Source organism: Helianthus annuus, chromosome 17 (genome assembly GCF_002127325.2).
Source record: "Helianthus annuus cultivar XRQ/B chromosome 17, HanXRQr2.0-SUNRISE, whole genome shotgun sequence".
Lineage (NCBI taxonomy): Eukaryota > Viridiplantae > Streptophyta > Magnoliopsida > Asterales > Asteraceae > Helianthus > Helianthus annuus.
This window is the reverse complement of record NC_035449.2, coordinates 171,352,844-171,375,083: the sequence shown is the minus strand read 5'-3', so window position 1 is coordinate 171,375,083 and position 22,240 is coordinate 171,352,844. Positions and strand designations below refer to the sequence as shown.

Here is a 22,240-nt window from a genome sequence, read left to right as displayed (position 1 = left end):
CATTAAACCTAATGAATTTCGAGTAGGAGATCAAGTTCTATTGTTTAATTCACGACTTCGATTATTTCCAGGTAAACTAAAATCTAGGTGGTCAGGACCTTTTTCCATCACCCATATTTTTCCTCATGGTGCAGTAGAAATTAAATCTCGGAATGGTATTCCATTCAAAGTCAATGGCCAATGGCTGAAACTCTATCAAGGATTCATTGAGGATGAGGAGGAAGAAATCTCGCTTCAAACGGTTGACGAATAAAGGCATCAACATCAAACCTGGTAGGTTAAGAACAAGCGGATGAACATCGAAACTGGTAAGTCTTCTAACCGAGTTTTGGGAAAACAGGGCACTCACACGAGCACTAAAAAAAACTTTGCTCGGCACGGGGCCGTGTCCGCGCATCTGTCGGGATAAAACCCCTTTTTCATAACAGTTACATCATTCCACACGCCCCGTTTCCCCGCAAAACGCTCTGGTCCAGGCGATTTTCCGCAGATTTTCGACGTCTCCTCTCATTCTAACAACATCAAGGTATGATTCTATCATCATTAGTAGTTAGATTAGTTACTTGCATGTAGTTAAAACATCAAAAATTTGGGGAAAAATCTAGGGTTCTTGAAGTTCATCCGGATCAAACCTCAAATTTTTGCTTAGATCTGATAGCATTGGTATAGATTAGTGTTATGGAAAGTAAACCCACTTGTATTGTTGATAGATTTGCCCGATTTCTCACAAAAACCCTAAACCCTTGTTTTTGAACCCGAAAAAGATAAAATCGAAAGGGTAAACGGTTTGTTTTGGGAAAAACGGCACTTAGGGTTTCATTTTCGGGGGAAACCGCACATACTTGACCAAAAATTTTCAAGTTTTCGGGACCGGGTCGAAAAATGGAACTTTTGAGTAACAGACGCTTGGACACGGGGTCGTGCCCGCTGAGCACGGGGCCGTGTCCAGCCCACTGTTTTCAGTTTTCTCCGAAAAGTTTCATTATTTCGTGCTAACTTTTGATGTATTCTTTCAGATGCCGAAGAAGTTCACAAGATTCAACGCAAATGAGCTCGATGCTAGGGCCAGATATGACATACTTCAAACAAGACTGGAAGAATACCCAAGACAAGTGTGCACGGATCTCTTAGCCATGGTGAACCAACTTGACCGGTTTAACAACCTCGTTACCGGCCCACTAAGGATTGCCCTAACCACTAGACTTCGTTCCGTCCATGAGTGCACTATGGAATTCTATGGCACCTTCACTTTCAATTCAAGGTGCGACCCTTTCGACAATGATGGGGTGGCATTCCGATATGGTGGAACGAAGTACTCGATCTCAATGGCACAATTCGGGGCAATAGTAGGGCTGTATACGGAGGAAGATTCGGGGAGTGAAGAGAACACCGGAGGGGTGCGAGACTTGGATGAGAACAAGCGCCAAGCCGCGTGGGCTCAGATTGGTGAAGGGCACTACAACCCAAGCAGCACAAAGAGTACCAAGTTGAGGGACCCACTCTACCGATACATCCATAGGGTCCTCGGTTACTCTCTAAACCAAAGGCATGATAGTGGTGGCGTTGTTGGGTTGAGAGATCTGATAGTCCTTCACTGCATTCATACCCGAAGACACCTCGATGTTCCATTTCTCCTACTCTGAAACATGCATCTGAACCGGCTAGCTCATGCACCAACCCCTATTTTCTTCGGGGGATGGGTGTACCGCCTCTTCAAGCACTTCGTGAACATACCTAGGTCTTTCGAAAGGAGCCCATGGTCGGGACGAGTCGATGTACACATCTGCCGCTCCATGAACCTAATCTATGAGGCGGAAGACGGGTCGGTTAGCTTTTAGAGGATGCAAGGGCATGCATGGAACCCGCAAGAGGCGCTAGTCCTTTACGCTCCACAGTTTCAACAACCTCCCCACTACCAGTACCACCCTCACGGTGATCCAGGCCAATCCTCCTCACAAGGAGGTGGTTTTCCTAACTTTCAGAGTTTGCATGATCTTTTGCAGGAAAACCTTATGTGCACCAGGAACACCTACAACCTCGCCAACAACACATACAACAGGGTCGGGGCCATTGAAAGAAACATCTCCGATATCCAAGATGACATCGGAAGCATCCGGGAGTACATAGTGGGGCATGGAGGAGGAGGTGATGAGGAGGGCAGTGATGATGACATGGACTAGGCGGGTGGAGTAGGAGCAGGAGCAGGTGGTTGGTGATCCCACAGGTTAAACCCCCCCCTTTCTATCAAACAATTTCTGGCCTGCGTGCCGAGTGTTAAACAATTTACTTTCCCTAACTCTTTTTATTTTTTTGCATTTTTTTTACTTTGTGACATGGATGTTGAACTTGGTAATCTAGGATGTTTGGTATTGTTTGGTGTGGTATTTATTGATAAAACAGGTACATACGAGGCTTAGAGTACTGAACATTAGTACTACTAAAGCCGGAACAGGAAAACCGGAGCTAGAAACCTGTTTTTCAACCTTGCAGACTGTCTACACGGGGTCGTGTCCGGCCGACACACCCCCGTGGCCACCTCCCAGACCTGTTGTTTGTTTAATTTATGCAGATTTTTGCAAGACACAGGGTCGTGTCCAGCCAACGCGCCCCCGTGTCCACCTTCTGTAAGTTTTCGTTACTGGCACCTGAACACGGGGTCGTGTCCATCCGACACGGGGCCGTGTCCAGAGTGCCAGTAACATAAAATTTTGTTTTTTAACACCTTTTTACACATTCAATCAACCTAAAAACTTATTTTTGGGACACATTGAGGACAATGTGTAATTTAAGTGTGGGGGGATGCTAAAACTTTGAATCTTGCAAGTCCTAATTAACAAGCCTTACACAAAACTCTATTGGAACCGCTAATCACCCCAAATTTTTTCAAAAAATTTTCATTTTCTGTTTACTTGTCTAAGTTTAAGTTGGGAATTTCAAGTTCTAAAAAAAGGTTATATTTTTACAAATTTACAACCGATAGCGTCGTGATAAAAAGAACCAACATAAGAAAATTATGAAACGGCATGACAAGCTTAGTTAAAATTTGATTATATATACTTGATCACATAAAACCCATTCCCACAAAAGTGAGTTTTGAGCCTTTATTGAGCATACAAATACATATCTTTACACTAAATGCTCATTTTTCATTTCTTGTGTGAATAGCCGCTTGGTTCTTACGACTCTAGAACTTGCCACGACAATGCATTCCCGGTCCTTACAAACTTAAACCCGAGTAAGTAAATGGTGGAGGCATTAGGACTAACCCTTTTTCTTTCTACACCATTATTTTTCATTTTTTTACCACCTACCCAAAATCCCCCTAGTTAACCCCTTTGAGCCTAAACCTTTTCATTTCTTAACCCAAAACAATCACCATTTTTACCCACCTAAACCTTTTTATTTTAACCATTTCTTTTAGTAACAAAGCTCGGTTTTTCTTATGACTAAATATATATATATATATATATATATATATATATATATATATATATATATATATTGATGATGAAACCAAATAAACAAACAAGTTCATCAAAAATTACTTTGTTTGAAAGAAATGGTTCATCAAAATAAAATAAAATTGTGAAAAATAAAAAGTCTTTCAAAAACCGATTCTTTTTACGCTTTTCGCCCTTTCACTAACCACTAACCCAACCACCCACCTTTAGCCCAAGCCTAACCTTTCACCTAAAAAGTCCTCTTGATATTTACAAAGGTATATAGTTAAAAAGGAAAATGATTGATTGCTTGGCAAGCTTATGGTAGTGCTGAGGTACCAGATATAGAAAGAGATCCTGAATTATATGAGCTTGTCAAGCAATTTATGATTCATGGACCATGTGGTACAGACAACCCACTTTGTCCATGTATGGTTAAGCAAAAATGTTCTAAAAGGTTTCCCAAAAAATATGTAGATGAGACTTGTGTTGATTCTAAAGGATATCCTGTCTATCGTCGTCGTCAAACAAGTAATACAGTAGTAAAGAATGGTGTGACACTTGATAATAGATCTGTAGTTCCATACAATGCTCTCCTGCTCAGAAAGTATCAGTGCCACGTTAACGTTGAATGGTGCAACCAGTCAGGTTCTATCAAATATTTGTTTAAATATATTAATAAGGGGCATGATAGAGTCACTGCTTCTGTTTTTCAAGCCAATAGCACCAAGAATGATACGAAACAGAATGGAGTTGTAGATGAGATAAAAGCATACCTTGATTGTAGATATATCTCTGCTTGTGAAGCTGCTTGGAGAATATTCATGTATGATATACATTATAGATCTCCAGCTGTTGAAGTATTACCTTTTCATTGTGAAGATGGCCAGAGTATTGTGTATAACGATCATGATAATTTGTGTGATATTGTTACTGATCCAACTGTGAAAATGACAATGTTCACAGAGTGGATGAATTGTAATAAAGTCGATGAATTTGCCAGGACATTGAGGTATGTTTAGTTTCCGGGATATTATGTATGGAATACTAAAAATCGCAAATGGAATCGAAGAAAGCATCCGTATGGATCAATTGGGAGGATCCATTATGTCCCACCATCACTTGGTGATTGTTATTACCTAAGGATTTTACTGAATCATATTGATGTGCACAAAATGCAACATATATATTACATCAATTGTGACATAAAACTAACCCTTTTTTTAGTACTAATGTTGGAAAAAGTGTGTTTTTGTCTTCCTTTTGTATTTTCAGGATTAAATGAGCTCAAATGAACAAAAGAAGCAAAAAGGCAGCTAAATCTAACATAAATACAAGAAAAGGAACAAACGTGGCATGCCCGACCTCCCGACAGCATCTTCCCAAGCAAAACAAGAGAACAGAAAGCTGAACACGCCCCGTGCTCAATAAGCACGGGGGCGTGCCCAAGTGTCAGCAGGAAAGACAAAGTTGTAGAAGCTTCTATCACCCACCACGGGGGCGTGCCCAGCGGACACAGGGCCGTGGTCAACTCTAAGATTCGCAGAATCTGAGGAAATCTTGATAGTACAGATACGCTTCTGCACACGGGGTCGTGCCCAGCGGACACGCGGGCGTGGTCAACTAATGCAGACAAACTGCAATTAATGAAGAAAGAGAAGAGGGATGGACACGGGGCCGTGCCCAATGGACACGGGGCCGTGCCCGAGCTTCTGTTCAGGCTATAAATAGGGGTGCTTGGCTCATTTGCAAATCATCCCTTGGCACACCACCACTCTCACACTTCACCCACACTCCACCACCACCACAACACCATCATCCACCACCATCATCCATCGTCCATCATAGATTGTGTGAGTCGTCTCGGGATCCAAGATTGATCGTAAGAGTTCTTGACAATCAAAGGCCATGTTTGCCTAAGTCTCTTACATCACTTGGTGAAGACAAGCATTTAGTGTAATACTTTTTATTTTTAATCTTTTCGCACTTTTTATTTGGTTATGTATTACTAACTTTAATAACTAGTTTTATATGTTGAAGGTGATTCTTCCTTATCATTTTCCGTGGTGTCTTGGCATTATTTTACTGTCTATATAAAATAAAAGATTTTCACCATTCATATCTCCATGGTCTATATGGAAATATGTTGGCTACCTGGTCGGGGGTTAAGGGAATGATTTGGTAAGAGTCTTGCCATTGTTCAGTGTATAGATCCTGCAAGGACCTGGGTCAAATTTAGTAGGACCTCCTTCAATACCCAATGGTATTGGATGGCGGGGGTCCAAACTCTTTGATCCCCTCATATGCAAACTACTATTAAAACTTTAACCCGGCTACTTAGGACTGTATCCCTGCTGACTCAGACTACTTAGCCGAGGGTAATGTCACCTTCAAAAGAGGGGCCTACCACATTATGCATTAATAACTTAATTAATTGTCTTTCGATAATCCGACCCTTTAGGATTGTATCCTTGCTGACTCAAACTACTGGGTTGAGGGTAACGTCACCTTCAAAAGAGGGGCCTACTACAATAACTAAGATAATCTCTTAAAAAATGTAAAAGTGCGGAAATAATCAAAGGTTACACTAAAGGCGAGTCGGATCCAAGTGATTCATATTGTCTATCTGTTTTTATTTTTATTTTATTTTTCAGCATTTTAGTTAGTTTTATTTTTCTAGTTTAAAACATTTTTTCTAACTTTTTGATTTGATTAGACGTTGAGGATAAACCGGTATTACAAGCTCTTGTGTCCTTGGACGTCCTCGGTATCTTACCAACACTATACTACGCTCACGATGGGTGCACTTGCCCATATGTGTTTTTGTGTTAGTAATTATCGTGTTTTATAAATTTAAAACTTGGCTAAAAAGTGTAAAAGGGCTTAAAATATACATCAAAAATATATCACACTTCACGCACATCAAGTTTTTGGCGCCGTTGCCGGGGACACAAGGATTTTAATAAAGATTAAAATCAACGGCCTAATCATTTTTTCTTATTTTTCTGTTTTTTTTAAGATTTTCTTAAATTTTTCAGTTTCTGCAGAGCTCAGCACGGGCCGTGCCTGGTCGGACACGGGCCGTGCCCAGCGTTATTACTGGCAGTTTTTATTTTCCGAGTTACAGAGAGTTGAGCACGGGGCCGTGTCGGTGCAACACGGGGTCGTGTCAAACTACCCAGTAACAGGGATCCGGAAAACAATCACTGTATTTCCGACCACGGGCCGTATTCATCTGAGCACAGGGCCGTGGTGAAGCTTCTGACCAACGTTCTTCTTTGTTTTTATTGCAGGACTTGGAACTCAGGCGCCACATTTGCATTTTCCACGTAGTGTATGAGCTCCAGTTCTAGTAGAGAAATAAAAGAACCCCTAGACGAACCCGAACGCTTTCTACTAAAGAGACTTAAAGCTAAAAACCAAGAGAAAGTTTCGGGGGACCCACTTCCAATGGCGGACCAACGTACCCTCATGGATTACCTACGACCCACTGTAAGTAATCTCGGCGCCACTATCAATGCACCGAATGTCGAAGCCAACAACTTTGAACTTCGGCCACATTTGATACAAATGCTTCAAAACTCCGCAACCTTCCATGGGCTTGCGGACGAGGATCCTCATCTACATATTACTAATTTCTTAGAAATATGTGATACCTTTCGGATCAATGGAGCATCAAACGACGTCATCCGCCTTCGAATGTTTCCATTTTAACTAAAAGACCGAGCTAAGGCTTGGCTTAATGCCCTCCCAGTTGGCTCGGTAAACACCTGGGATGAACTAGCCCAAAAGTTTCTATATAAGTATTTCCCTCCTGCCAAAACGGCTAAATTAATGACTGAAATTAATACATATTCACAAGATGATGGGGAATCCTTATATGAAACTTGGGAAAGGTTCAAGGAGCCAATAAGAAAGTGTCCTCATCACGGTCTTGTAGTGTGGAAACAAGTATCCACTTTATACAATGGGTTGTTGCCACATACAAGACAAACACTTGACTCTAGCTCTGGGGGACTTTTAGGTAATCGTCGCCCAAATGAAATATATAATCAAATTGAGGAAATTGCTCAAACCAATTCTCAGTGGCACACTCCCCGAGGCAATAAATCTATTGCCCCGGGCGCCCATAAGGTTGATGAAAACACTTCTTTGCAAGCCCAAATCGAGGCCCTTTCTTCAAAAATAAAAAAGCTAGAAATGGCAAAAACAGCCTCGGTCATGGCTTGTGAAGGGTGTGGTGGGCCACATGAAAATTGGAGTTGTATGAAAGAAGTAGATGATCAAACAGAGTCGGTAAACTACATTGATAATAGACCTAGGCCGTCGGGTCCTCCAACGGGTACCTACAACCAAGGATGGCGTAACCACCCTAACCTTGGTTGGAGAGAATCCGACAATGGTAGTAACCAACAAAATCTAAACCAACGAACAAACTTTCAACAACCAAGAATCGAGTCACAAAATTTCTCTCAACAACAAGGTGGACAAGAAAGGCTTGAAGATACTGTATCTCGCCTCATCTCCGACACCGAAAAGAAAAACTCGGATCGGTTTCAACAATTGGAATCGAAATTTTAGAAATCAGCAAGCTAGTATACAAAACATTGAAAAGCAATTAAACCAAATAGCTCAGAATTTCTCCGAGAGACCACAAGGCGCGTTACCAAGTAATACCGAAACCAAACCAAAGGCGCAAGTACATCTCATAACATTGAGAAACCGTACCGTGGGCCCGAAGAGGCTCCATTACCACCAACTGAAGGAAGCCAATCTAGCCAACCCACAACTCCACCCACGCCCCAACAAGAGAAGGCTTCTCCGCCAATTCAAGAGCCTGCTAAGACTCCTCCGGTTCCATACCCCGGTCGGTTAATTCGTCAAAAGACCGACGAGCAATTCGCAAAGTTCGAAAATTTATTAAAACAATTGCATGTTAATATTCCATTTATCGAAGTCCTAACTCAAATGCCTAAATATTCAAAATTTATGAGAGACTTCCTCACTCATAAAAGGAAAATTGAATCATTGCAATTAGTTAATTTAGGCGAAGAATGTTCCGCCTTACTACTCAACAAACTCCCACAAAAGAAGCTTGACCCCGGAAGCTTCACAATTCCTTGCTCGATTGGGGAATCCCCCGTTCGTAATGCACTAGCCGATCTCGGGGCAAGCATCAACCTCATGCCCTCATGAATGTTCAACCGACTCGGCTTAGGGAAAACAAGCCCTACAAAAATTAGCATACAACTCGCCGATAGATCCGTTAAATATCCACAAGGTGTCGCTGAAAATCTACTGGTCAAAGTCGGCGAATTTGTCTTTCCGGCTGACTTTGTCATACTAGATATGGAGGAAGATGCCGAAGTACCACTCATCCTAGGGAGGCCATTCCTAGCTACGGCCCAAGCAGTGGTAGATATGAATGATGGAACACTAACATTGAGGATTGGGGACGAGGAAATGAAGTTTGGAGTTGGAAAAAGAGTAGAAGACGACGACCCGGTCAACTACATGAAGGTCATTGACTCAAGTTTGGATGATGCTCTCCGACGGTGTAGCATGGAATGCAAAACATCCCACTTGGGTAACATATGACCAGGCTTAGGGTCTAACCAAGGACCCTTATAAACGTGACCTACCACGGAGGCATTCCGCGGAACTATCCTTTGTTTAGTTTAGATTAATTTTATGTTTTCTAGTTTAGTTTTAATTTTCAGGAATAAAACACACTCAAGATGGTGAAGGATAACAAGGGAAACTTGCACCAACACCCCATGCACAAAAACATAACGTCCCGAAGATTTTTCTTCGTTACAGCAAGTTCAGCACGGGTCGTGCCCACCCAACACGGCCCCATGCTGCACAATCTGCAAGAAATGCCCAGTTCAGGTAACTGGACACGGGGCGTGCTCACTGAACACGCCCCCGTGCCCAGGCTTCTGTTTCTTTTTATCAATTTCTGTTACTGGCGATCTGAACACGGGGCCGTGCCCGGACACCTCGGGGCCGTGTCCAGACGCCCAGTAACATAAATTTTTGCTTTTTCACACCTTTTTACACATCCAATCAACCTAAAAACTTATTTTTGGGACACATTAAGGACAATGTGTAATTTAAGTGTGGGGGATGCTAAAACCTTGAATTTTTTGCAAGTCCTAATCACAAGCCTTACACAAAACTTTATTGGAACCGCTAATCACCCCAAATTTTTTTCAAAAATTTTCATTTTTTTACTTGTCTTGAGTTAAGTAGGGAATTACAAGTTTTAAAAAAGGTTATGTTTTTACAAATTTACAACCGATAGCGTCGTGATAAAAAGAACCAACATAAGAAAATTATGAAACGGCATGACAAATCTAGTTAAAATTTGATTATATATACTTGATCACATAAAAACTCATTCCCACAAAAGTGAGTTTTGAGCCTTTATTGAGCATACAAATACATATCTTTAAACTAAATGTTCATTTTTCGTTTCTTGTGTGAATAGCCGCTTGGTTCTTACGACTCTAGAACTTGCCACGACAATACATTCCCGGTCCTTACCAACTTAAACCCAAGTAAGTAAATGATGGAGGCATTATGACTAACCCTTTTTATTTCTACACTATTATTTTTCTTTTTTTTACCACCTACCCAAAATCCCCCTAGTTAACCCCTTTGAGCATAAACCTTTTCATTTCTTAACCCAAAACAAATACCCTCTTACCCAATTTTTATTTTAAACCCTTTATTTTAGTAACAAAGCTCGGTTTTTCTTATGTCTTTCCTTATCAGAATAAATATATATATATATATATATATATATATATATATATATATATATATATATATGATGAAGCCAAAAGAAATAAACAAACAAATCTATCAAAAAGAACTTTGTTTGAAAGAAATGCTTCATCAAAATAAAAAGTTATGAAAAAATAAAAAGTCTTATGAAAACCGATGCTTTTTACGCCTTTCGCCCTTTTTCTACTAACCACTAACCCAACCACCTACCTTTATCCCAAGCCTAACCCTTCACCCCGAAAAGTCCTCTTGATATTTACAAAGGTATATAGTTAAAAAGGAGGCGGATTGATTGCTTGGGAAGCTTATGGTAGGAGTAAGTTCCATGCCGCTCTCGAGTGATTCACTAAAATACATCTTCGGCCGAGTGTTGAGTGATCCCCCGTGAGGTATGTGAACTTGTATATAAATGGAATTTTAAAAAGGCATGTTATGCCCTAATAAGTAATTTATCTTATGAAATGTTTAAAATAAATCATGACGAATAGGATTGTAAATAAAATAAAAATAGAACCTAATAAAAATCTTGGAATACCGACACTCTAGCCCAAAACCTTCTCTTCTACCCGTTCCATTTGGGAGTGTAAAGCCACATTATAAAGAGTTTTGCTTGAGGACAAGCAAAGATTCAAGTGTGGGGGTATTTGATGTGCACAAAATGCAACATATAAATTACATCAATTGTGGCATAAAACTAATCTTTTTTTAGTACTAATGTTGGAAAAAGTGTGTTTTTGTCTTCCTTTTGTATTTTCAGGATTAAATGAGCTCAAATGAACAAAAGAAGCAAAAAGGCAGCTAAATCTAACATAAATACAAGAAAAGGAACAAACGTGGCATGCCCGACCTCCCGACAGCATCTTCCCAAGCAAAACAAGAGAACAGAAGGCTGAACACGCCCCGTGCTCAATAAGCACGGGGGCGTGCCCAAGTGTCAGCAGAAAAGACAAAGTTGTAGAAGATTCTATCACCCACCACGGGGGCGTGCCCAACGGACACGGGTCCGTGGTCAACTCTAAGATTTGCAGAATCTGAGGAAATCTTGATAGTACAGATACACTTCTGCACACGGGGTCGTGCCCAGCGGACACGCGAGCGTGGTCAACTAATGCAGACAAACTGCAATTAATGAAGAAAGAGAAGAGGGATGGACACGGGGCCGTGCCCGAGCTTCTGTTCAGGCTATAAATAGGGGTGCTTGGCTCATTTGCAAATCATCCCTTGGCACACCACCTCTCTCACACTTCACCCACACTCCACCACCACCACAACACCATCATCCACCACCATCATCCATCGTCCATCATAGAGTGTGTGAGTCGTCTCGGGATCCAAGATTGATCGTAAGAGTTCTTGACAATCAAAGGCCATGTTTGCCTAAGTCTCTTACATCACTTGGTAAAGACAAGCATTTAGTGTAATACTTTTTATTTTTAATCTTTTCGCACTTTTTATTCGGTTATGTATTAGTAACTTTAATAATTAGTTTTATATGTTGAAGGTGATTCTTCCTTATCATTTTCCGTGGTGTCTTGGCATTATTTTACTGTCTATATAAAATAAAAGATTTTCACCGTTCATATCTCCACGGTCTATATGGAGATATGTTAGCTACCTGGTCGGGGGTTAAGGGAATGGTTTGGTAAGAGTCTTGCCATTGTTCAGTGTATAGATCCTGCAAGGACCTGGGTCAACTTTAGTAGGACCTCCTTCAATGCCTAATGGTATTGGATGGCGGGGGTCCAAACTCTTTGATCCCCTCATATGTAAACTACTATTAAAACTTTAACCCGGCTACTTAGGACTGTATCCCTGCTGACTCAGACTACTTAGCCGAGGGTAACGTCACCTTCAAAAGAGGGGTCTACCACATTATGCATTAATAACTTAATTAATTATCTTTCGATAATCCGACCCTTTAGGATTGTATCCTTGCTGACTCAAACTACTGGGTTGAGGGTAACGTCACCTTCAAAAGAGAGGCCTACTACAATAACTAAGATAATCTCTTAAAAAGTGCAAAAGTGCGGAAATAATAAAAGGTTACACTAAAGGCGAGTCGGATCCAAGTGATTCATCTTGTCTATCTGTTTTTATTTTTCAGCATTTTAGTTAGTTTTATTTTTCTAGTTTAAAACATTTTTTCTAACTTTTTGATTTGATTAGACGTTGAGGATAAATCGGTATTAAAAGCTCTTGTGTCCTTGCACGACCTCGGTATCTTACCAACACTATACTACGCTCACGATGGGTGCACTTGCCCATATGTGTGTTTAGTGTTAGTAAATATCGTGTTTTATAAATTTAAAACTTGGCTAAAAAGTGTAAAGGGCTTAAAATATACATCAAAAATATATCACACTTCACGCACATCACATATTAAGGGACCAACCTGTTTTGAAGATATAAAAACAGTTGATGGGCAGGTTTTTCAAACATTTAAAGATACATGTTTTGCACGGGGACTGTTGGATGATGATAAAGAATATGTTAATGTTGTCAAATAAGCTAGCACATGGTCAACCAGAGATTGAGGACTTTTTTGGTAATGTTTTTGCTGTCAAATTCGATATCTCGTCCTGGTGTTTTTTGGTCAGAAACGAAGTCCCTGTTATGTGAAGACATTCTGTATTAGCAACGAAAGATAACTGGTATTGCAGGTAATGTGATTATTTTATTAAAGTTATATACAACTACATTAAAATTATGTAATAGCTCTGCTATTGGGAAAAAACTAATACTTTTTTCAACATTTGTTTTAGATTTGGATCTTCAACAAGAAGAACTTGAAAATATCTGTCTATCTGAAATTGAAAAGTTACTACTTACCAATGGAAGTACAGTGAGAAATTTTGATGATATGCCAAGTGTTCCGGACAATTATGTTTCATCGTCGAACAGTCGATTGATAATGAAAGAATTATCGTATGACAGACTAGCTCTTCAAAGGGAACATGATGGTTATGTAAAGTGTTTATCTGCCAAACAGGAAAGGATATATAAAATTGTTATGGAAGCGATTGAAAAAAGCGATGGAGGTGTGTTTTTTGTATATGGTTGTGGTGGAACTGGAAAGACGTTTCTTTGGAAGATATTCTCAGCTGCATTACGATCAAAAGGTGAAGTTGTATTGAATGTTGCATCCAGTGGAATTGCTTCACTTTTGCTGGATGGTGGTAGAACTGCTCATTCAAGGTTTGTAATTCCAATCAACATTAATGAGAATTCAATATGTTCGATAGAGCCTAATACTGAGTTAGGTGATTTAATTAAAAGAGCAACATTGATTATTTGGGATGAAGCACCTATGACTCACAAGCATTGTTTCGAGGCTCTTGATAGAACAATGAGAGACATATCACGTACCAGTCAACCGAACATGCAACCCAAGCCGTTTGGGGGAAAGGTAATTCTATTTGGTGGTGATTTTAGACAAATTCTTCCGGTCATCCCTAAAGGTACCAGAACAATGATAGTCGATGCTTCTTTGAATTCTTCGTATATATGGCGGCACTGTCAAGTACTAAAGCTAACTGAGAATATGAGATTAAGAGTTGGTTGTCAGGAAGCAGATTTGAAAGAAATAAAGGAACTTGGAGAATGGATTTTAAAGCTTGGTGATGGTCTGCTTGGTGAAGAAAATGATGGTGAGATTGATATTGAAATACCAGATGATTTACTTATTCATGACCAAGTCAATCCTATTTCTTCTCTCATTTCATTTATATATCCGGACATGAATAAGTTTTTGTGGGATTTAACGTATTTCCAACAAAGAGCGATTCTTGCTCCAACTAAGAGTTGTTAGAGAGTCTGCCTGGTGAAGAAAAGGTTTATTTTAGTTCAGATAGTTTATGTCAATCGGAGGAAGAATCAGAGCTTAATAGTTAATATGGCATTGTTTCTTCCTGATGTGTTAAACAATCTTCGTTTATCTGGTTTACCTAACCATAAATTAGTACTGAAACTTAGTGCTCGAGTGATGTTACTCAGAAACATTGACCAGGCAAATGGATTGTGTAATGGTACACGTTTACAAGTCACGAGGCTCGGAAAAGGTGTGATTGAAGCAAAAATTATCACAAGGACTAATATAGGTCATCATACTTTGATATCAAGACTGAAGATGACACCTTCTGATAAAAGAATACCAGTGAAGATTTCTCGAAGACAATTCCCACTTTCACTGTGTTTTGCTATGACAATAAATAAAAGTCAAGGACAATCATTGGAGCGTGTTGGTTTATATCTTCCACGTCCAGTGTTTAGCCATGGCCAGCTCTATGTTGCTATATCTAGAGTAAAAAGTAGGAAGGGGTTGAAAATTTTGATTTGTGATAAAGAAAAACGAGTCTGTACAACCACTACTAATGTGGTTTACAAAGAAGTTTTACAAAATCTATGATGATACTAGACTTCTGTCAACCTGGCAACGTCTGTTGGGTATAATGGAGGATCTGTTGTTAGGAAATGTTTGTTGGAAAGCAATACAACTTTTTGAAAGCATCTGATACTTGCTCTGCATTAAGCCTATCCTGAGAACACATGTTGTTAATAACATTATTCTCTTAATATCTGTTTACTAACCTTTGTAATTTCTGTTGACTGACCTTTTTAACATGGGTTGACTAACATCTGATAGTTACTATCTCTCCATCTGGCAAGCTCTGTTGGAGATAATGGATGACAGTTCTTAGGAAAGTCTGTTGAAAAGCAACAGAAGTTTTTAACAGTTAATAGACAACAGTGGTTTGCTATCAACATAATGGAATTGCTGTTGAATAAACCTATTGATCATTAATTTATATCAATTTTGTAAGTCTGGACTAATTATTTTTTTACTCTCTGTCAATATGTGTTATGCGTGGTTTTCTAAGAAACGATCCGTGTTTACACACGGATCTTACTGCTAGTTATATATAATAAATGAAAGTTATTTGGACCATATGTCACTAAATTAGGGCCTCCTTTCTTCCCTTTTCCCGCCCGGGTTCCATCTCCTTTACTCTCTCTTCTAAAAAAACCTTAAATCTTCTCCTAATAAACCTAAATCCCTCACTCGCCTCATTTTTTTCCTTCACGAACTCTAATCCGAGCCACCGCTGATCAAGAAAATCCACCACTATCTCTTCCGATTTCACTAACATCTGGTAAGTCAATGTATCTATTCTTATTTTGCTATGATTTCTTGTGTCTTTCATGGATGATTTCGTTCGATTTCATCGATTTCTTCTGTCTTTCATCGATTATTTTCTTTGAGTTTGATCCTATTTAGATCATCTTCAAGTACATGCCTGATGAGGCTCGATTTTTTAAGGCGTACGATGAAGTTATTTGGATTGCAGTTGCCTGTTGAAGCTGTGTTGTAGCAAGTTCTAGAAGCTCCAGGTCTCCACGAATGGTTTGAAGGAGCCATAGAAGCTGGAAATCCCGAGGAGATGTTTTGAAAGAAGTTGGTGTGACTCAAACCTTTTTCTTATTGCTTCTTTGTATCAATGAATTTATATTTTATTAAATAGAATGTGCCACCCGTTCTTTCACTAAAGTTTGATTAGGTGTTGCTTTTGATTACTTGGAATTAGCTCTTCAGAAGTCCTGAAGGTTCATTCTTTTTCTTGGAGATCTCAAGATAGGAGGATATGGCTAAAGACCTGTAGTGATTGGGCTCATATATCTGGTTTGATGTCGTGACTAGCAAGCTTGATGAAAGCATATCTATCTTGGAGTTAGGCAAAAGGTATACACAATTAACTTAAATAAGTCCCAATTAATCTCATCGGTGTACTATGACTCTGATATGGTTAGAGATCCAATGAATTCGGTGATGTTCTTCTTTACAATCAAGCTTTGGAAGGTATTGCAATACCTATGGTAAGAATAGCTACAGCGTTTATTTTTTTTCTTGAAATGCATGCGTAGACACTGAATCATTTGTTTTATATATGCATCTTTTTAGCTTTCTCTTGAACTAAAGGCAAGATTGGAATTGGTCATCTGATACCGATAGATAAGAATTATATTACATGGTTCTTATGATTATTGATGTGTATTTTATAATACTAACACCCTGGTTGTATTTGGCTAGAAAAATTGAACATTTCTTTTCTCCTTAATAAATTCTTGAACCACCAAGTGAGGAGGAGGTTTCTCTGATTCTGAAAAGTTTTGGACAACTATATTTTAACATGTTTTATAGGAGTTTACATTGTCACGTACTTGTATCATTCTTGTGTTTTTGCAGTTGCTGCATGAAAGATTGGATAATATGTGCTAAAAGTGAGATTGTGAGCTAGCTTGAAAAAATTGAAGCAGCCTCAGCTGCATGAAAGGAGTAAGTATGAATGATCTTTATGTGTGAATGTGTGATTAACCATTTAATAAACATGTCATATTTTGGTTGACAAGCTTAATCCTGTTAATTAAACGTGTTGTATTTGGGTCAACACGTTTAACCCATTTTATTAAACAGGTCGACCTGCTGACATGTTCAAAAGTTAGAATAAAAAAATCAAAAAGAAAAAATAATAGGTCAAACCGCAACCCATTTTAACCGTTTATAAGCAAATTGATTTGGGTTATATTTATTTTTGATTGGCCAAATTGGTTAAGCTTAAATGACTAACTAAACAGGAAATGGGCCAAATTCATTCATATTGTATTTTTTAACATATGAGTTACATTTCAGGTTCAATAAAACGACTAAAAGAACTGCTTGCAGATCTGTCGAATATTTGTTTTGTTGATTTATAATTGTTGAAATATGAATGAACAAATTGCTTTCGAAAAGGATAAATAATGTGAGATTCCATGGGTTTAGGGTTTGAAGTTTGAACAGAGTTGGTACTGAACTCTGCTACTTATTAAGAGTTTAAAATTTCAATTTTAATTCTGGTAATCTCTATGATCGTGGGTGGATGAAATGTGTTACACGCATTGAGTTAGTTACTTTTTTTTAACGGCAAGAAACGACGTGCCAACCACCGTGACACCGGGCGCTGTGACCAAGGTTGACTACTCGACCGCTGCCAGCCCCTTGGCTCTCCCAGATGCGTGGAAACCCGACATCAAGTTACTAATCCAAGAGGTTAAGAACAAAAAGTGTCCCAATATTTGAATTTTATGCCAGCCATTTTAGATCATTGGGTACATGAGTTAATTTGTTGCTTCAAAAGTGAGTACCAAAGCATTTACGTTTGCTACAGTACTAGTACGTATGCTATAACCAACCCTTCTTTAATGCCTTTAAACTCCACTTCTGTTACTTCACATTACTTTCATAAATACTTTGACCATGGTCAACAACAGTCATAATCTCATAAATTCATCATTTTATCCAAAACTTCTGATAATCCATGTAAACATGGTGCAGAACATCATATATCGTAGCGGCTAATTATCAAAAATATCCCCCTACAAACAATAAATAAAAGTTTATATGAAATAGACAAAGATCAATGCAGTTGGTAACTAGACTCTTGGCTGGAGTTGACCCTCATTGGCTAGCTTGAAAAGGTGGGCTTGGGCCGCTGCCGCCTGATTCGAGACTAGTGCAGCCACGAAACTTTCTACCACATCGTTGGTTGCGAACGGGAAGTTCGGGTTTACCATAGAGTTGAGTAAAGAAGCTGTTCCTTCACGGTAAAGTGCACCAATGCCATCGGTTCTGGTGTTTGAAAGTGCGTTCTGAAAGCTCATGTCTGAGCCGAACCCGGGAATGCTGCCTAGCCCCAAGAGTGGGCCGAATGTGCTACGCCACCAGTTGCATAGATCTGGGATCAAGTTTGGGTGTGTCCTCCAGAAACTGTATGTGTAATGATTCATAATATAGGATATGGTTAGAGTTTGCACTTTCAGGTGTAAAATTAATAAATTTTGTCCCTTTTAAGTACCAATATTGTTTTAAATTTTGGCTTGTGATATCATTTGAATTTTATAAAAAAATTACCTACTTAAATGTGTATGTTTTTCAGGGACCTCATCCAGGCCAAGACAGACATGGATATTTCACCAATGATTTTTTTTTTTTTTCTCAAAATGAAGAGGTATGATCCCAAATCACCAGTAGTCCGACTATCTGTATTTGAACTGTTTTCATTTGAACCGACACCAAAAACCGGATTGAGGTGGTCGGTGGGAATTCAACTTTTTTAATACTTTTTTTGTTTTTTTTTTCAAAATATCATTAAACCATTAATTTACTATTTTAAACTCTATTTTTTTTTCTTTTGACCTCAAAACTCAAAAAAAGCTAGTATATTTATATTTTATCTCAAAAATCGTTATATATTTATATTTCAATTTTTTTAATAACGTATCGCTTCATCGTGTACTAAATCTGGTCCGACCAGTAAACCAATAACGCCCTTGGTTCACTTACCTGCCCACGTATAACAGGAGTTTGTACACTATAAACGATATAATGATTGACTTACTCGCATGTGCCACCAAAGAATGGTATATTTGGGAAAAACGGAGGTGATCGGAACACGTCACCAGGCGAAGGAGGGGTAGACCGTGGGGTGGTGGGTGATCTGGGGTGAGATGGTGGAGTGGTGCGCTTGGGGTGTGGCAGTGGAGTGGTGTGCTTGGGGTGTGGCGGTGGGGTGATGTAGTAAGGAGTGGTGGACGGAGAGTCAGTAGGAGGAGTGGACGGTGGGGTGGTTGTAGAAGGTGGAGGGTAGTAGTGGTATCCAGATTGTGGTGGTGGGGAACGGTTGTGATGCTCACTTGGGGAGGGTGCTGCTACAGGTCTAACAAGAGTAGAATTTGACGGATCTTTGCAACCGGTTGGTGATGGAGGAGTGCCACTAGGGGAATTTCCTCCGCTGGGAGGTGGTGGAGTGGGGTCACCATAGGCATTAGATGATGGTGGTGGTGTTGATGGTGATGATGGTGGTGGTGGTGATGGTGGTGATGGTGATGATGGTGGTGATGGTGGTGATGGTGGTGGTGTTGATGGTGATGGTGGTGGTGGTGGTGATGGTGATGGTGATGATGGTGGTGATGGTGGTTGTGGTGATGGTGATGGTGGTGGTGGTGGTGGTGATGGTGATGGTGGTAGTGGTGTTCCACAGTTAGTTGGTGGTTTGTCTTCATGGTGGTGGTGGTGAGGTGGTGTATGATCAACCGGTGGTGTGTTGCCGCCGCCTGACGGTGGGTTGTTTGATTGATCCGGCGGTGGATTTTGGTATGAAACTGCAAACAAACCACCGTAAATCAATAATAAAAAAAAGAGTAAACTGCCATTTTGGTCCTTGAGGTTTGGCCAGTTTTGCCACTTTAGTCCAAATCTCAAACTTTTTGTATCTGGGTCCCTGTGGTTTCATTTTTATTGCCATTTTGGTCCAAAAGTGAAATCAGGCCCGATTCCCCAAATTGAACCCTCAAGTTTTGTCCTTTTCCACAGGGGTAATTTTGTCATTTTTGTTTTATTATAACTGATTATTAATTAAAAATAATAAAATTAAATAAATCAACCTTACCCTATAAAATCACATCATCTTCCCCAAATATACCCTAACACAAACCCTAAATGACGACCCTCAATTCCTCCTCCGACGTTGAATCAACAATGGACGAACGATCAAACCCTCAACCACCATCTTCCACCGTAAACGACCATCACAACTACAACAATGGACTCTCCGACGAAGAAGAAAAGAACAGCGGGGAATCTCAGGCCCTGTGGACCACCTTCACCGACAGCTTCTGTGAAGTGCAATCTGTATTGGAACGGAACCGGGTATTGATCCAACAGGTTAACGAGAATCACCGATTGAAGAATCATGAAAGTATGGTGTCGAATGTTGCCCTGATTCAAGAGATTAATAATAATGTTTCATAGATTGTGGCCATGTATGCGGATTTGTCGGTTAATTTCTCGAGTGTGTTTAATCAAAAGAGGAGACTGATGTGGATGATTTGAGTAAGACTTGATTGATTGGATCTTGATTTGATTTTAATTACGGAATATGTTATGTGGTCGTTGATTTTTATAGATAGATATGGGGTTTGTGATTGACCAGTTGAATGCAATTTCAATTTGGGGCAAAATTTATACGATTAGGGTTTGTGTTAGGGTATATTCGGGGAAGATGGTGTGGAGGTTGATTAATTTAGTTTTATTATTTTTAATTAATAATCAGTTATAATAAAAAGAAAAATGACAAGATTACCCCTGTGGAAAAGGACAAAACTTGAGGGTTTAATTTTGGGAATCTGGTCTGATTTCACTTTTGGACCAAAATGACAACAAAATGAAACCGCAGGGACCCAGATACAAAAAATTTGACATTTTGAACTAAAGTGGCAAAACTGGCCAAACCTCAGGGACCAAAATGGCAGTTTACTCTAAAAAAATAACAAGGTATAAGAGTATTTAGAAGTAGAATACTCTACTGTTAAAAGAACACACAAATTTTACAAATTTTATGACATAATATTTTTATAAACTTTTACCTGGGGGAGGATTATCTGCATGAGCTGGCGGTGGATTTGAAACTGCAAACAGACGTTACAAAAAAAAATAAATAAAAAACCATAAATTAAAGAATCATAAAAAAACGTATGTCAGATTTTACAAACAAATAAACATACGTTCACACACACCTGCGGGTGGATCATTTGCATGAGCTGGTGGTGGATTTTGGTAAGAGGGTGGATTATTTGCATGAGCTGGTGGTGGATTTTGGTAAGAAACTGTAAACAAACAAAAATAAATCAGGTATTAGAAGAATGCCAAATTAAAGTCTTACCAAAAAAAAAGAAAAAGCCAAAACAAAATCATCACTAAAAATTTGTGAACTTTTTGGTTTAGTTTTGCCATGTGAACATATTCAAAAATGTTTACTTGCCACGTTAATATCACTAGAAACAAAATCCAAAAACCTCTTAGAAACACTTATATTTTTGCTAAAATACGAAAGAAAAAAGAATTTTAATTTTACTAGACTCATCAGTCAAAATCTTTAAACTTTTACGTACCAACTCGTGGATCATTTGCATGAGCAGGCGGTGGATTTTGATAAGAAACTGCAAACAAATTCCACAAATCAATAATATAGCAAAAGGGTACATTAAAATGTTACAGAAACCACTTTCATAAAATTCATCACACAAAATCTCTAAACTTTCTAAACTTTTTACCGAGCAACTTTACCGAATTGAATCTTTACCGACTCGGTGAGAGGGAGGGAAAGGGGAGAGAGATGGATGTGTTGTGGGGTCTATTACTTCTCAATTAATCACACATTTTTCTTTTTTTTCTTAAATAGTTTACCTAAACCCCATTAGGTAAACCACCACCAACGTTTTTAAGCATTAGGTAAACAGTTTAGGTGAATTGACGTGACACTGTCTGATTGGGTGAATGAGGAGTTTACCTATTCCAAATAGGTAACCACTCTCTTCACCCTAAGAAACTACGTTACAAACAAATCCCATAAATCAAGAATCAACAAAAGGATGCATAACATTCTATAAAAAAAAATCACAAAGAATAAACTATCATCATTCAGAAGTTAAAATTTATACCAATGGAAGGAGGAGAAGCATCTGCGTATGGAGTATAGTAAAAGTAGATGTTTTTCTCATCTTGAAAGCTTGAAGAAGCAGCACAGAAACCAGCAGCAAATACCCATAAAAGAAAACAAGTTTGTAGGTTTTTGGTTGTCCCCATTTTTGAGTCAAGAAATGGTGTGGGGAATGGTTATGATTTAAGTCATATATATAGCAAAAAAGAAAGATGGAGGTATGGTAATATAGTAAATTAAAGCAAATGAGGTATGTGGTTGTTGATTCTTTGTTGCCTGCATTTAAGATGCTATTGATTGCTCACTATATACTTCTCACAAGTTTAACCAAAGGTTTTGACATTGTTTCAATTATTAATACAACAAAAATATGTGTACATATCTATACATTTAATCTTCAATTTTTATTAATTAGGATTGACTTCTTTTCTCATAAGCTTCAAATTTAGAGGTTTTTAGAACTTAGAGTTGACTTTT

At 39.0% G+C, this 22,240-nt stretch overlaps 1 protein-coding gene, 2 long non-coding RNA genes and 1 other non-coding gene across 11 annotated transcripts in view; 1 reads left to right on the top strand and 3 right to left on the bottom strand.

The window, feature by feature from the left end:
* LOC110920881 overlaps window positions 1-22,240 on the bottom strand; it is a 67,565-nt gene that overhangs the window by 42,535 nt on the left and 2,790 nt on the right. The gene's annotated exons all lie outside the window — the stretch shown is intronic.
* LOC118489372 lies at window positions 7,269-7,375 on the bottom strand. The gene has a single exon (XR_004887391.1). It is a non-coding gene; the product is annotated as a small nucleolar RNA R71 (small nucleolar RNA).
* LOC110920879 lies at window positions 15,224-18,409 on the top strand. Of its 6 annotated transcripts, none has more exons than XR_004886017.1 (4): window positions 15,224-15,382; window positions 15,508-15,688; window positions 15,815-16,563; window positions 18,203-18,409. It is a non-coding gene; the product is annotated as an uncharacterized LOC110920879 (long non-coding RNA). The 6 variants fall into 6 exon arrangements; XR_004886016.1 differs by lacking the exon at window positions 18,203-18,409 and adding an exon at window positions 17,196-17,535; XR_004886014.1 differs by lacking the exon at window positions 18,203-18,409 and adding an exon at window positions 16,918-17,535.
* Window positions 17,525-21,934, bottom strand: LOC110920878 (protodermal factor 1). Its single transcript, XM_022165096.2, has 6 exons — window positions 21,765-21,934; window positions 21,216-21,263; window positions 20,841-20,930; window positions 20,691-20,732; window positions 18,665-19,427; window positions 17,525-18,033 (listed from the first exon to the last, which is right to left on the bottom strand). Exons 1-6 carry the CDS (start codon window positions 21,907-21,909, stop codon window positions 17,700-17,702), a joined length of 1,422 nt encoding a protein of 473 aa, XP_022020788.2. The 5' UTR covers window positions 21,910-21,934; the 3' UTR covers window positions 17,525-17,699.